Raw genomic sequence first — 13,529 nt, 5'->3', positions numbered from 1 at the left:
GAAGACCCATTTGCGACCAAGCTTTAACTTCCTGACTGATGTCTTGAGATTTTGCTTCAATAAATCCACATAATTTCCCTTCCTCATGGTGCCATCTATTTTGTGAAGTGCACCAGTCCCTCTTGCAGCAAAGCACCCCCATAACATGATGCTGCCACCCCCGTGCTTCACGGTTGGGATGGTGTTCTTCAGCTTGCAAGCCTCCCCCTTTTTCCTCAAAATGAGGATAGTCATTATGGCCAAACACTTCTATTATTGTTTCATCAGACAGGTGGACATTTCTCCAAAAAGTATTATCTTTGTCCCCATGTGCAGTTGCAAACCAGTCTGGCTTTTTTTGTGGTGGTTTTGGAGCAGTGGCTTCTTCCTTGCTGAGCGGCCTTTCAGGTTATGTCGTTAAAGGACTCGTTTTACTGTGGATATAGATACTTTTGTACCTGTTTCCTCCAGCATCTTCACAAGGTCATTTGCTGTTGTTCTGGGATTGATTTTCACTTTTCGCACCAAAGTACATTCTTCTCTAGGAAACAGAATGTGTCTCCTTCCTGAGCGGTATGACAGCTGCGTGATCCAAGGGTGTTCATACTTGCGTACTGTTGTTTGTACAGATGAACGTGATACCTTCGTGATAACTTCGATACCTTCGGGTGTTTGAAAATTACTGGATGAACCAGACTTGTGGAGGTCTAAAAAAAAATTCTGGGGTCTTGGCTGATTTCTTTAGATTTTCCCATGATGTCAAGCAAAGAGGCACTGAGTTTGAAGGTAGGCCTTGAAATACATCCACAGGAACACCTCCAATTATCGCCAAATATGTCAATTAACCTATCAGAAGCTTCTAAAGCCATGACTTCATTTTCTGGAATTTTCCAAGCTTATTAAAGGCACAGTCATGTGAACTTCAGACCCACTGGAATTGTGATACAGTGAATTATAAGTTAAATAATCTGTCTGTAAACAATTGTTGGAGAAATGACTTGTGCCATGCACCGTCGGGTATGAATACTTTTGCAAGGAACTGTAGTAGATACAAGTATGGTCCTGATGAACACATTAATAGTTTAAATAGATATTCCTACACTATTTTTTCAAGTTCCAACTGTTGTTCTTAAGAAATAATGTATTTAGTAATGGTCTCTAATCTACATTATTTGCAAGACATATAGTAACTTAATGCAGTAGTGCCTGTTGCCAGGTAATTATAATATTAATGTGTTTTTGCTAAACATAATATTTTTTATTTTACATGGAAGCAAGGGAGATTAATACTTTTTGGGTGATCAGGTAGCTTTTAATGTTTTGATAAATAACACCATTTGGAGATCATCATCTCTTAAAGGGGATAACTCAATTAGAATACCTTAATTCGTTCATATTTCACATTTACTAATATTGGGACTAAAATTAGACAAACGTATTTCACAAACTCTTTACTTGCGAACAAATGATGTTGAATTTATTTTGCTCCAAAACTGGAGCAAAAGAAAGATGCAGTGGAAGCAATGTACTATCAAGTTAAAGCCATTATTGGCCTCTTGTTCTAAACAGTTGATATATTTGCCCTAAGATTTCCTGGTGGAGATGATACAACAGTAGAGCTGGATACAATATTGAGTAATACATTAGTTTCTTAATTAGTCATATGATGAATTCATTCTAGTTTACAATTAGTTATCAACCTGTGGTAACATTGGTAACATATTTACAGTATGTGTTGTGTATGGCGGTACAGTATATTTACAGTATGTGTTGTGTATGGCGGTACAGTATATTTACAGGTTGTGCGTATAGACGGGTTTAGCAACAATACCTTCTGAACACTTGCTCAACTAGGGGGAATAACAGTGTTGGCTTAGATTGTTGACATGTTTTAACTATATTTAGTCTCCAAATGTTTGTTGAAAACGTAAATACATTTGCACAATGAGCACTTGTTGTCTCTCAAGTACATTGTTACATTGTTACAGTTGTTGGTTAGCTAGCTAGCAAATTTGATCCATGTTAGCATTGAAAGCAATTCACTCAAAACAAGACATTGTATCAAGAACATGATAAAACTACCTGAAACGAGCTACATACGATTCCCCACAAGGCATCTTTTAATATTGTTGCTAGCTATCTGACCGTTCAGAATCATAACAAAGCATGGCTTCTATAGACGGGAATATTACATTCAGGTAGGGCATGCATATTTCGTCAAGGACAAAATACAGGTAATATTTTCAGTTAATATACACTTCAAATATTTTGTTGCTTCACATACTGCAGTTTATGTTACAATAGCCTCAACTTGGCAGAGTTACACCATCAACCTGATAACGAGCAGCATAGCTCACACAATGCAGGCATGTAGTCCATACATTCCGGAGTGATAGAAGAACATAGAAGCAGCCTATCTAAGAACATGTGGCTGCTGTTCTCCAATAGAAGATGATGAAGTATTTGACAGAAAGACCATTAGAAAAAGATGGAGCAGAAAGACAATTACGGAGTGCTGAGGGAAGCAAGATGGGCCCTTTTTTTATTATGTCTCAGACACTGACACACTATGGAATGTGAGGAGAAACCCATCTTCTTCCACACTTAGCTGCTATTAATGCAACAAGTGGTCACACTTGTCCCTCCACACTTAACCGCTGCTTCCCAGCCGTGGCTCTTTTGAAAGAGCATGAAATGGCTCCGAAGTACCTTCCCCTTGAATTACCACACAGGCCCAGTGATTGATGGGGTCATGTTTGTGGGAAATGTTTGTTGTCATTGTTATATTTTGAAAGAGAAAGGGATCAACGTTTCATGCAGCTAGGTTCCCTATTATAATTCAATTGAATCAAAATGGAAATCACAAACATTGTTTTCCTTCAAATTTTTTCCAACATGACTTTGTCCTCTCTAGAAAGCTGATGTTTTAATAGCGCATTTGAACAAAAGGGTTGACATTTGTAAATGAGTATCTCTGGTCACTCACTTGTTTTATGACTTTGCGAAGCACTGTCACAGGATCCTTTTGGAATAGATGAGAACAAACAGAATGATTATTCATGTTTCCCATACAGTTTGACCTCAGCGTGCCTTTCTTCATCTTGTTAACCAGATGATTTATTTCATCACAAGGCACACCTACAGCATACTCTTCAATAAAGACATCATATCAAAATGTTCAAATCATGAATTAACTGATACTACTACAAATCCACAAATACTTACCATATGATGCACATATCATAATTGGATAGATGTTTTGCTATGTTCCTCAGTTGCCTCTCCTGTCCCCACAGGTCAAAACTGGGTTTGGACCAAGAGCCAGGAATGATTCACTTGGAGACCAGTGTTTCTGATAGACGTGAGTCATCATCACATCTAGGACATCTTATTTGAGGACTTTATTATAGGGATTCTTGGGCTCATTTTCACACACAAGTGACATTTTCTATCTGCTAAACAGCCTTTACAGCAGGGTTCCCCAACTGCCAGCCAACGGGGCAGACTTGCAGTCTACAAATTATTTGTTATTTTATTCCAGCCCCCGACTATCCGTACAAGAAAAAAACTGCATGAGGCTTAATCTAGTTGATGATCCCTGCTTTACAGGGTGCTGGCCTATGTTTACTGCACATTCATCTTCTGCTGTTCTACCATTCCAGTGTTTAATTGCTATATTGCAATTACTTCGCCACCATGGCCTATTTATTTCCGTAATTTACCTCATTTGCACTCACTGTATTTTGTTTTCTTTTGTTCTACTATATTATTGACTGTATGTTTTGTTTATTCCATATGTAACTCTGTGTTGTTGTATGTGTCGAATTGCTACGCTTTATCTTGGCCAGGTCGCAGTTGCAAATTAGAACTTGCTCTCAACTAGCCTACCTGGTTAAATAAAGGTGAAATAAATCAAATTAAAATTAAATGCTGAACTCCTGATGTAAGGGGTCGGACTGGACTCTTAAGTTGGATGGAGTGTTGAGAGCGTCTGTTCCTTAAGGGCTCCAGTGTTACTGTCTTGTCCCTGAGGAGAATGGCTCATTTGGCTGTAGCTAACACGCAGGGACACTCATTCCATCTCTGTTAATAGTGGAAATAGAAATTGGCTTCCCTGCTTTTCTGCTTTCTACTATCAATGCAATTAATGCTAGACTCAATGAAATAGTCCTGAAGCACTTATTTTCTCCTGTTACATTGTGTCAATTATTTACCGTCTGTTATAGGGTCCCAGTATATAACGTGTAAGCTGCAGAACTGCTCAGAGGCCAACAAAGGCAGGCCTTTCCCTGGATTTATCAGCCCTGATTCCCTGGTCGTTCAGGACCAGTATGTTTTCATTCAGGTGGGAATTTTGAATGTTTCTGTTATAATAAAAATTCTCTAAAACGGTTCATCTTAATGTACAGTAAACTTGTAGGTATTAATGACCATAAACCAAGAGAGAATGGTATAAAAACATACAACTAAGACTATTGCATAATTTCTCTGTTAGCCCAATTTACAGTGATTCGTTGTAATAATTTTGCTCTAAATGAAATAGAAATTGCTTGGTTTCTCTAGGTACCAATGGGTGGCCGGCCTGTCCATTATGTGTCTTACAAAAGAAGTGCTTTCTTCCCAATGAAGTTACCTAAGTACATATTACCAAAGGTGGGTTGGAAATATTACGTTGAGTATTACTACTATCCTGTTATGAATCCAGTAAAAAACTGTTTTGATATTATAACAAAAAAAAACATATGTTCTTGCTTTTTCTGCTTTTCCAAGGCCAACTTTAATCAAATGAACATACAAATATTGAATAGAAAGTATAGATAGACAGTATATTTAAATAAATATTTCAATAATGTTTTAAAGCTTTCACAGAGGGATCCCAACACAGAACAGATGTACAAACACCATACTAACAGTAGAATAGTTGTATAGCTTCGTACAGAATTACCCCACTGGATACAGACATCATTTCAACGTCTAGTTGTGACTAACATTTTATTGACTTGTCAGTTAACATGAATTCAATGTGTAATCAAAAGAAAAGTGAACCATGTCATTAGATTGAGGTTAAAAGTTAGGTAAAAAAACGAACATTCCCCAAATGTATTTACTTAAATTACTTTTTGAAAATCCAGTCAGTTTTCCACATTGATTCAACAGCGTCACATTGATTTATTTTCTAGGACATGGAAACATTGATTCAACCAGTTTGTGCCCAGTGGTACCACTGCAGCCCTGAAACTAAATAAAGTTTTGTATTGGATTATATTATATTGTATGACATAGTGTCCTAACTCATAATTCCTTAACCAGGACTTGCAGATAATCAGCACAGATGATAACCAGGTGGTAGCAGCAGTTCAGGACTGGCACCAGAATGACTCCTACAACCTGTACATGTCAGAGGCCCGAGGACTCTTCTTCACTCTGGCCCTGGAGAACATAGTGAGCAGTGGGGGACCAGAGGGCAACATCATGATAGACCTCTATGAGGTATGTAGCAATGGCTTAGTTAGACTGCCATCCCTGTTTGTATGCACACTACCACTTCTGCCAAGAGGTCTCAACCTTTATGGCACAGATGGTATTGGAGTGTACTTACCCTGTAAGAGCTTGAGGTATTGTTGAAGCCCTGATCCTGGCTGTTTCCCCTCATTTCCTACGTTCCTACGTTATGAACTTAAGCAAACACATACAGTACATTAGTCAGAAACCTGGATTAGCATCTATTCACTCATACAGTATCAGATCCGTATGATCTGTATTTATGAAGTATAGAGGTTTGTTAGCCATTAACTAGCATGTCCATGTGTAACAATAATGATATAACTTTATAAGTTACTGTATGTAGCATTCATAAATTAGCAAAGTTGGCAGGTCTACACACATTAATTCATTATTCACTTCTATTATATCAATCTTAATGACTGTAGAACATGCACCAGAGTCGGCTCCACAGGTCCCATAATGGTGTGAGGGAAAAATATTATAGGGCCCATAGTTTGTCCTTATCTATGCAATCTGGTTTCCGAGCCGGTCACGGGTGCACCTCAGCCACACTCAAGGTACTAAACGACATCATAACCGCCATGTGCAGCCGTCTTCATCGACCTTGCCAAGGCTTTCGACTCTGTCAATCACAATATTCTTATCGGCAGACTCAGTAGCCTCGGTTTTTCGGATGACTGCCTTGCCTGGTTCACCAACTACTTTGCAGACAGAGTTCAGTGTGTCAAATCGGAGTGCATGTTGGCCGGTCCTCTGGCAGTTTCTATGGGGGTGCCACAGGGTTCAATTCTCGGGCCGACTCTTTTCTCTGTATATATCAATGATGTTGCTCTTGCTGCCGGCGTTTCCCTGATCCACCTCTACGCAGACGACACCATTGTATACACTTTCGGCCCGTCATTGGACACTGTGCTATCTAACCTCCAATCGAGCTTCAATGCCATACAACACTCCTTCCGTGGCCTCCAACTGCTCTTAAACGCTAGTAAAACCAAATGCATGCTTTTCAACCGATCGCTGCCTGCACCCGCATGCTCGACTAGCATCACCACACTGGATGGTTCCAACCTTGAATATGTGGACACCTATAAGTACCTAGGTGTCTGGCTAGACTGCAAACTCTCCTTCCAGACCCATATCAAACATCTCCAATCGAAAATCAAATCAAGAATCGGCTTTCTATTCCGCAACAAAGCCTCCTTCACTCACGCTGCCAAGCTTACCCTAGTAAAACTGACTATCCTACCGATCCTCGACTTCGGCGACGTCATCTACAAAATTGCTTCCAACACTCTACTCAGCAAAATGGATGCAGTTTATCACAGTCCCATCCAATTTGTCACTAAAGCACCTTATACTACCCACCACTGCGACTTATATGCTCTAGTCGGCTGGCCCTCGCTACATATTCGTCGCCAGACCCACTGGCTTCAGGTCATCTACAAGGCCATGCTAGGCAAAGCTCCTCCTTATCTCAGCTCACTGGTCACGATGGCAACACCCATCTGTAGCACGCGCTCCAGCAGGTGTATCTCATTGATCATCCCTAAAGCCAACACCTCATTCGGCCGCCTTTCGTTCCAGTACTCTGCTGCCTGTGACTGGAACGAATTGCAAAAATCGCTGAAGTTGGAGACTTTTATCTCCCTCACCAACTTCAAACATCAGCTAGCTGAGCAGCTAACCGATCGCTGCAGCTGTACATAATCTATTGGTAAATAGCACACCCATTTTCACCTACCTCATCCCCACAGTTTTTATTTATTTACTTTTCTGCTCTTTTGCACACCAATATCTCTACCTGTACATGATCATCTGATCATTTATCACTCCAGTGTTAATCTGCAATATTGTAATTATTCGCCTACCTCCTCATGCCTTTTGCACACATTGTATATAGACTCCCCTTTTTTCTCTGTGTTATTGACTTGTTAATTGTTTACTCCATGTGTAACTCTGTGTTGTCTGTTCACACTGCTATGCTTTATCTTGGCCAGGTCGCAGTTGCAAATGAGAACCTGTTCTCAACTAGCCTACCTGGTTAAATAAAGGTGAAATAAAATAAAGTAAAATAAAAAATCTGATAACCAAACCAATTGAAATTCCAGACTTTATACTTTATGACGTGATTAATCTGTTGTTAAAAGTTTTAATATGAGCTATGATGGGACCAGAGTTTTTCTAATCAAGTCACATGTTTAAAGTTTTTTTTTAAACTGGAAAAACTCCTGGCCTTGGGGAGGATGAAAGTCTGTCAAACTGCAGAAACCTTGTACTTGTTCAAATGAATTATATTTAAAAAAGGACTAGGGGGGTTTCCTATACACAGAGACAGAGAAAGGAACAATTGGATAAAACTCGTAGTGCTGAGGTTTGCATTGTGTAGTCCTGCCCTATGTAACTGTATTAGGACTATTAGGACTAATACAAAAGTCTATGTCAGCGATTGTGTTTATTGAATATTTTGGATTGAAAAAGTATCTGTAAACTACTCAGCACAAGTTCGAATATCAACACATTTTTTTCCCATTCCCATTTTTTTTCACAAACAAATGGTATTTCTTTGCTATTTAAAGTACTATTTAGATACAGAATAGCGCTGCGGTGAATATCTGCTGTTTTACGTGCCCCTGAACATTTCTGCATTTTTTTGCACTGAAACACATTTTACATGATGTTTCCACCATGACCGAAAAGAGGTTCTGGACATCAGAACAGCAATCACTAACCACAATTTGGAGGAAGATTTGTACTTCAACGAGTCACCGGCATGGGACCTACTGCTCACCCCAGACCAGGTCCTAATCCCAGAGACTCAGAAAAGGAAGAGACGATGTAAGAGTGGCTGGCGTGCGGGCACCCTGATGAAACTACGACGGCGAATAAATAATTTGCCTCTACCCTCTGTTCTATTGGTGAACGTACAATCACCGGAGAAAAAATTGGACGAGCTCTGTTCAAGACTAGCCTGTTAACGGGACCTGAAGAACTGTAATATCCTATGTTCCTCTGAGTCGTGGCTGAACAAGAGCATGGATAATATACATCTAGCTGGTTTTTCCATACATTGGCAGGATCGAACGGCAGTAAGTTCAATTGGAGAGCTGGGTGTTTCTTTGTTAACATCATCTGGTGTGAGATCTCTAATATTAAGTCTTGCGGTTCTGCTCGCCTGTGTGAAAATACCTCATGATAAACTTTAGGTTAATAAATAATACTATTTACCAAGAGAGTTTTCATCTATATATTTCATTGCTGTCTATTTACCGCCGCAATCACCGGGCTGATTACCAACAACAAGGATATGCCCTACAGGGAGAAGATATGAATTCTGATGACGTGGTGAGAGGGTAACAACCTCTGCCTCATTGCCAGCAAAACAAAGAAGCTGATTGTGGACTTGAGGAAACAGGCATCAATGGTCAAAAGCTTCAAGTTCCTCTTCATTCACATTTCCGAGGAGTTGAAATGGTAAAACCACACAGACACCGTGGTGAAGAAGGCACGACAGCAACTCTTTAACTTTAGGATGCTGAAGAAATCCGGCCTGTCCCTGAGGGCCCTCACAGTGTTCCACAGGAGCATCATTGAGATTATACACTACTGGTCAAAAGTTTTAGAACACCTACTCATTCAATGGTTATTAATAGTTTTATACTATTTTCTATGTTGTAAAATAGTAGTGAAGACATCAAAACTATGAAATAGCACATATGGAATCATGTAGTAACTAAAAAAAGTGTCAAGCCCTGGTCGAAGTATTTTGTGTTTTTCTTCATGTATTTGGTCAGGCCAGGGTGTGACATGGGTTTTTGTATGTGGTGTGTAGCTTAGTGGGATTGTAGCTTAGTGGGGTGTTCTAGGAAAGTCTATTGCTGTCTGAAGTGGTTCTCAATCAGAGGCAGGTGTTTATCGTTGTCTCTGATTGGGAACCATATTTAGGCAGCCATATTCTTTGTTGCATTGTGGGTGATTGTCCTGAGTGTCTTGATGGCCTTGTGCTGTGTTAGTTGACACATGTATAGGCTGTTTTCGGTTTTCGTTTCATTTATTGTTTTGTAGTGTTTGTGTTTAGTCGTGTTTACGTTTGTTATCAATAAACATGGATCGCAATATACACGCTGCAGTTTGGTCCGACTCTCCTTCACCATATGAAAACCGTGACAGAATCACCCACCACAGGACCAAGCAGCGTGTCAACAGGCAGGAGCTGCCCAAAGAGGAGAAGCGCAATAAGGATTTCTGGACATGGGAGGAAATCCTCGACGGGAGAGGACCCTGGGCTAAACCAGGGGAATATCGCCGCCCCAAGGAGGAACTAGAGGCGGAAAAGCGGAGAGGCTGGTGAGGAGGCAGCACGGCGACGTGGATGGAAGCCCGGGAATCAGCCCCCAAAAAATATTGGGGGTGGGCTTACAGGGAGTATGGCTACGCCAGGTAGGAGACCTGCGCAAACTCCCTGTGCTTACCGGGGGGCTAGAAAGACCGGGCAGGCACCGTGTTATGCAGTAGTGCGCACTGTGTCCCCAGTGTGGGTGCATAGCCCGGTGCGGTATATTCCAGCTCCGCGTATCGGCCGGGCTTGATTGAGCATCGAGCCAAATGCCATGAAGCCGGCTCTACGCATCTGGTCCCCAGTGCGTCTCCTTGGGCCCGCTTACATGGCACCAGCCTTGCGCTCAGTGTCTCCGGTTCGCCTACATAGCCCAGTGCGGGCTACTCCACCTCGCCACACTGGCAGGGCGACCGAGAGTATTCAACCAGGTAAGGTTGGGCAGGCTCGGTGCTCAAGAGCTCCAGTGCGCCTGCACGGTCCGGTCTATCCAGTACCACCTCCACACCCCAGCCTTCCGGTAGCAGCTCCCTGCACCAGGCTTCCTGTGCATGTCCTCGGCCCAGTACCACCAGTGCCAGCACCACGCATCAGGCCTACAGTGCGCCTCGCCTCTCCTGCGCTGTCGGAGTCACCCGCCTCTCGGAGCCTTTCTCCTCTCCTGCGCTACCGGAGTCTCCTGTCTGTTCAGCGCAGTCAGAGCTGCCAGCCTGCATGGAGCAGTCAGAGCTGTCAGTCTGCATGGAGCAGTCAGAGTTGTCAGTCTGCAAGGAGCAGTCAGAGCTGTCAGTCTGCATGAAGCAGCCAGAGCTGTCAGTCTGCATGAAGCAGCCAGAGCTGTCAGTCTACAAGGAGCTGTCAGTCTGCAAGGAGCTGCCAGTCTGCAAGGAGCTGCCAGTCTGCATGGAGCAGTCAGAGCTGCCAGCCTGCATGGAGCAGTCAGAGCTGCCAGCCTGCATGGAGCAGTCAGAGCTGTCAGTCTGCATGGAGCAGTCAGAGCTGTCAGTCTGCATGAAGCAGCCAGAGCTGTCAGTCTGCATGAAGCAGCCAGAGCTGCCAGTCTGCAAGGAGCTGCCAGTCTGCAAGGAGCTGCCAGTCTGCAAGGAGCAGCCAGATTCTTCCAGATCTGCCAGTCAGCCAGATTCTTCCAGATCTGCCAGTCAGCCAGACTCTTCCAGATCTGCCAGTCAGCCAGACTCTTCCAGATCTGCCAGTCAGCCGGGATCTGCCAGAACTGCCAGTCGGCCAGGATCTGCCAGTCGGCCAGGATCTGCCAGTCAGCCAGGATCTGGTGGATTCATCAACCTGCCTGAGCTTCCTTTCACTCCTGAGCTTCCTTTCACTCCTGAGCTTCCTTTCACTCCTGAACTTCCTTTCACTCCTGAGCTTCCTTTCACTCCTGAGCTTCCTTTCACTCCCGAGCTTCCCCTCAGTCCCGAGCTTCCCCTCAGTCCCGAGCTTCACCTCAGTCCCGATCTGCTCCTCAGTCTAGTGGGGTTCTGGGTGAGGAATACTAGGCCATGGTTGGCGGCGAGGGTGGACTAAGACATTTACTGAGTGGGGTCCACGTCCCACGCTGGAGCCACCACCATGGACAGATGCCCACCCGGACCCTCCCTATTGATTTGAGGTGCGTTCGGGAGTCCGCACCTTAGGGTGGGGGGGGGGGGGGTTCTGTCACGCCCTGGTCGAAGTACTTTGTGTTTTTCTTCATGTATTTGGTCAGGCCAGGGTGTGACATGGGTTTTTGTATGTGGTGTGTAGCTCAGTGGAATTGTAGCTTATTGGGGTGTTCTAGGAAAGTCTATGGCTGTCTGAAGTGGTTCTCAATCAGAGGCAGGTGTTTATCGTTGTCTCTGATTGGGAACCATATTTAGGCAGCCATATTCTTTGTTGTATTGTGGATGATTGTCCTGAGTGTCTTGATGTCCTTGTGCTGTGTTAGTTGACACATGTATAGGCTGTTTTCGGTTTTCGTTTCATTTATTGTTTTGTAGTGTTTGTGTTTAGTCGTGTTTACGTTTGTTTTCAATAAACATGGATCGCAATATACACGCTGCAGTTTGGTCCGACTCTCCTTCACCATATGAAAACCGTGACAAACAATAAACAAAATAAACAAATCAAAACATATTATATTTGAGATTCTTCAAATAGCCACCCGTTGCCTTGAAGATAGCTTTGCACACTCAGGTGGTCACCGGGAATGCATCTCAATTAACAGATGTGCCTTCTTAAAAGATAATGTGTGAAATGTCTTTCCTTCTTAATGCGTATGAGCCAATCAGTTTTGCTGTGACAGAGAGGGGGGGGGGTATACGGAAGATAGCCCTATTTGGTTAAAGACCAAGTCCATATTAGGGCAAGAACAGCTCGAATAAGGAAAGAGAAACAGCAGTCCGTCATTACTTTAAGACATGAAGGTCAATCAATATGGAACATTTCAAGAACTTTGAAAGTTTCTTCAAGTGCTATCGCAAAAACCATCAAGCGCTATGCTGAAACTAGCTCTCATGAGGACAGCCACATTAATGGGAGACCCAGAGTTACCTCAGCTGCAGAAGATATGTTCATTAAAGTTACCAGCCTCAGAAGTTACATCTCAAATAAATGCTTCACATAGTTCAAACACATGTGAATCAGGCCTTCATGGTCGAATTGCAGCAAAGAAACCAGCACTAAAGGACACAAATAATAAGAAGAGACTTGCTTGCCAAGAAACACCAGCAATGGACATAAGACCGGTGGACATTTGTCCTTTGGGCTGATGAGTCCAAATTGGAGATGATTGGTTCCAACTGCTGTGTCTTTGTGAGATGCAGAGTAGGTGAATGGATGTGAAGCATAGAGGAAGAGGTGTGATGGTGTGAGGGTGCTTTGCTGGTGACACAGTCTGTGATTTATCTAGAATTCAAGGCACAGTTAATCAGCATGGCTACCACAGCAGTCTGCAATGATATACGATTCGATCTGGTTTGGGCTTAGTGGGACTATCATTTGTTTTTCAACAGGACAATGACCCAACACACCTCCAGGCTGTGTAAGGGCTATTTTACCAAGAAGGAGAGTGATCGAGTGCTGCGTCAGATCATCTGGCCTCCACAATCCCCTGGCCTAAATCAAATAGAGATGCCTTGGGATGAGTCGGACTGGAGGGTGAAGGAAAGTTGCCAACAAGTGTTCAGCATATGTGGGAACATTCCAGATGAAGCTGGTTGAGAGAATGCCAAGAGTGTACAAAGCTGTCATCAAGGCAAAGGGTGGCTATTTGAAGAATCTCAAATACAAAATGTATTTTGATTTGTTAAACACTTTTTTAGTTACTACATGATTCCATATGTGTTATTTCATAGTTTTGATGTCTTCACTATTATTCTACATTGTCGAAAATAGTAAAAATAAAGAAAAACCCTTGAATGAGTTGGTATTCTAAAACTTTTGACCGGTAGTGTACGTTTGGGCTGCATCCAAGCCTGATACGGCAACTCCACCGTCACAGACCGCAAGACGCTACAGAGGGTGGTACTCATAGCCGAACCCACGATTAGGTGCACATTGCTTACCCTCCAGGACACTTACAGAACCAGGTGTCACAGGAAGTCCAAAACGATCATCAGGGACACCAGCCATGGCTTGTTCTCCCCGTTTCCATCACTCAAATGCAGACAGTATAGGGGCATCATGTCAAAAACTGGCCAAATGCGTCTACCCC

The 13,529-nt window shown here is 42.8% G+C and overlaps 1 protein-coding gene across 1 annotated transcript in view; it reads left to right on the top strand.

The window, feature by feature from the left end:
* Positions 1-13,529, top strand: part of LOC124038730 (VPS10 domain-containing receptor SorCS1-like) — a 139,924-nt gene that overhangs the window by 84,047 nt on the left and 42,348 nt on the right. The window contains exons 8-11 of the mRNA XM_046354809.1: positions 3,276-3,340; positions 4,206-4,324; positions 4,543-4,632; positions 5,290-5,469. Of these exons, the coding sequence (XP_046210765.1) occupies positions 3,276-3,340; positions 4,206-4,324; positions 4,543-4,632; positions 5,290-5,469 (454 nt within the window). The remainder of the gene's footprint in view (positions 1-3,275; positions 3,341-4,205; positions 4,325-4,542; positions 4,633-5,289; positions 5,470-13,529) is intronic.

This window comes from Oncorhynchus gorbuscha, linkage group LG06 (assembly GCF_021184085.1).
Source record: "Oncorhynchus gorbuscha isolate QuinsamMale2020 ecotype Even-year linkage group LG06, OgorEven_v1.0, whole genome shotgun sequence".
Taxonomy (NCBI): Eukaryota; Metazoa; Chordata; class Actinopteri; order Salmoniformes; family Salmonidae; genus Oncorhynchus; species Oncorhynchus gorbuscha.
This window is presented reverse-complemented; position numbering and strand designations above follow the sequence as displayed.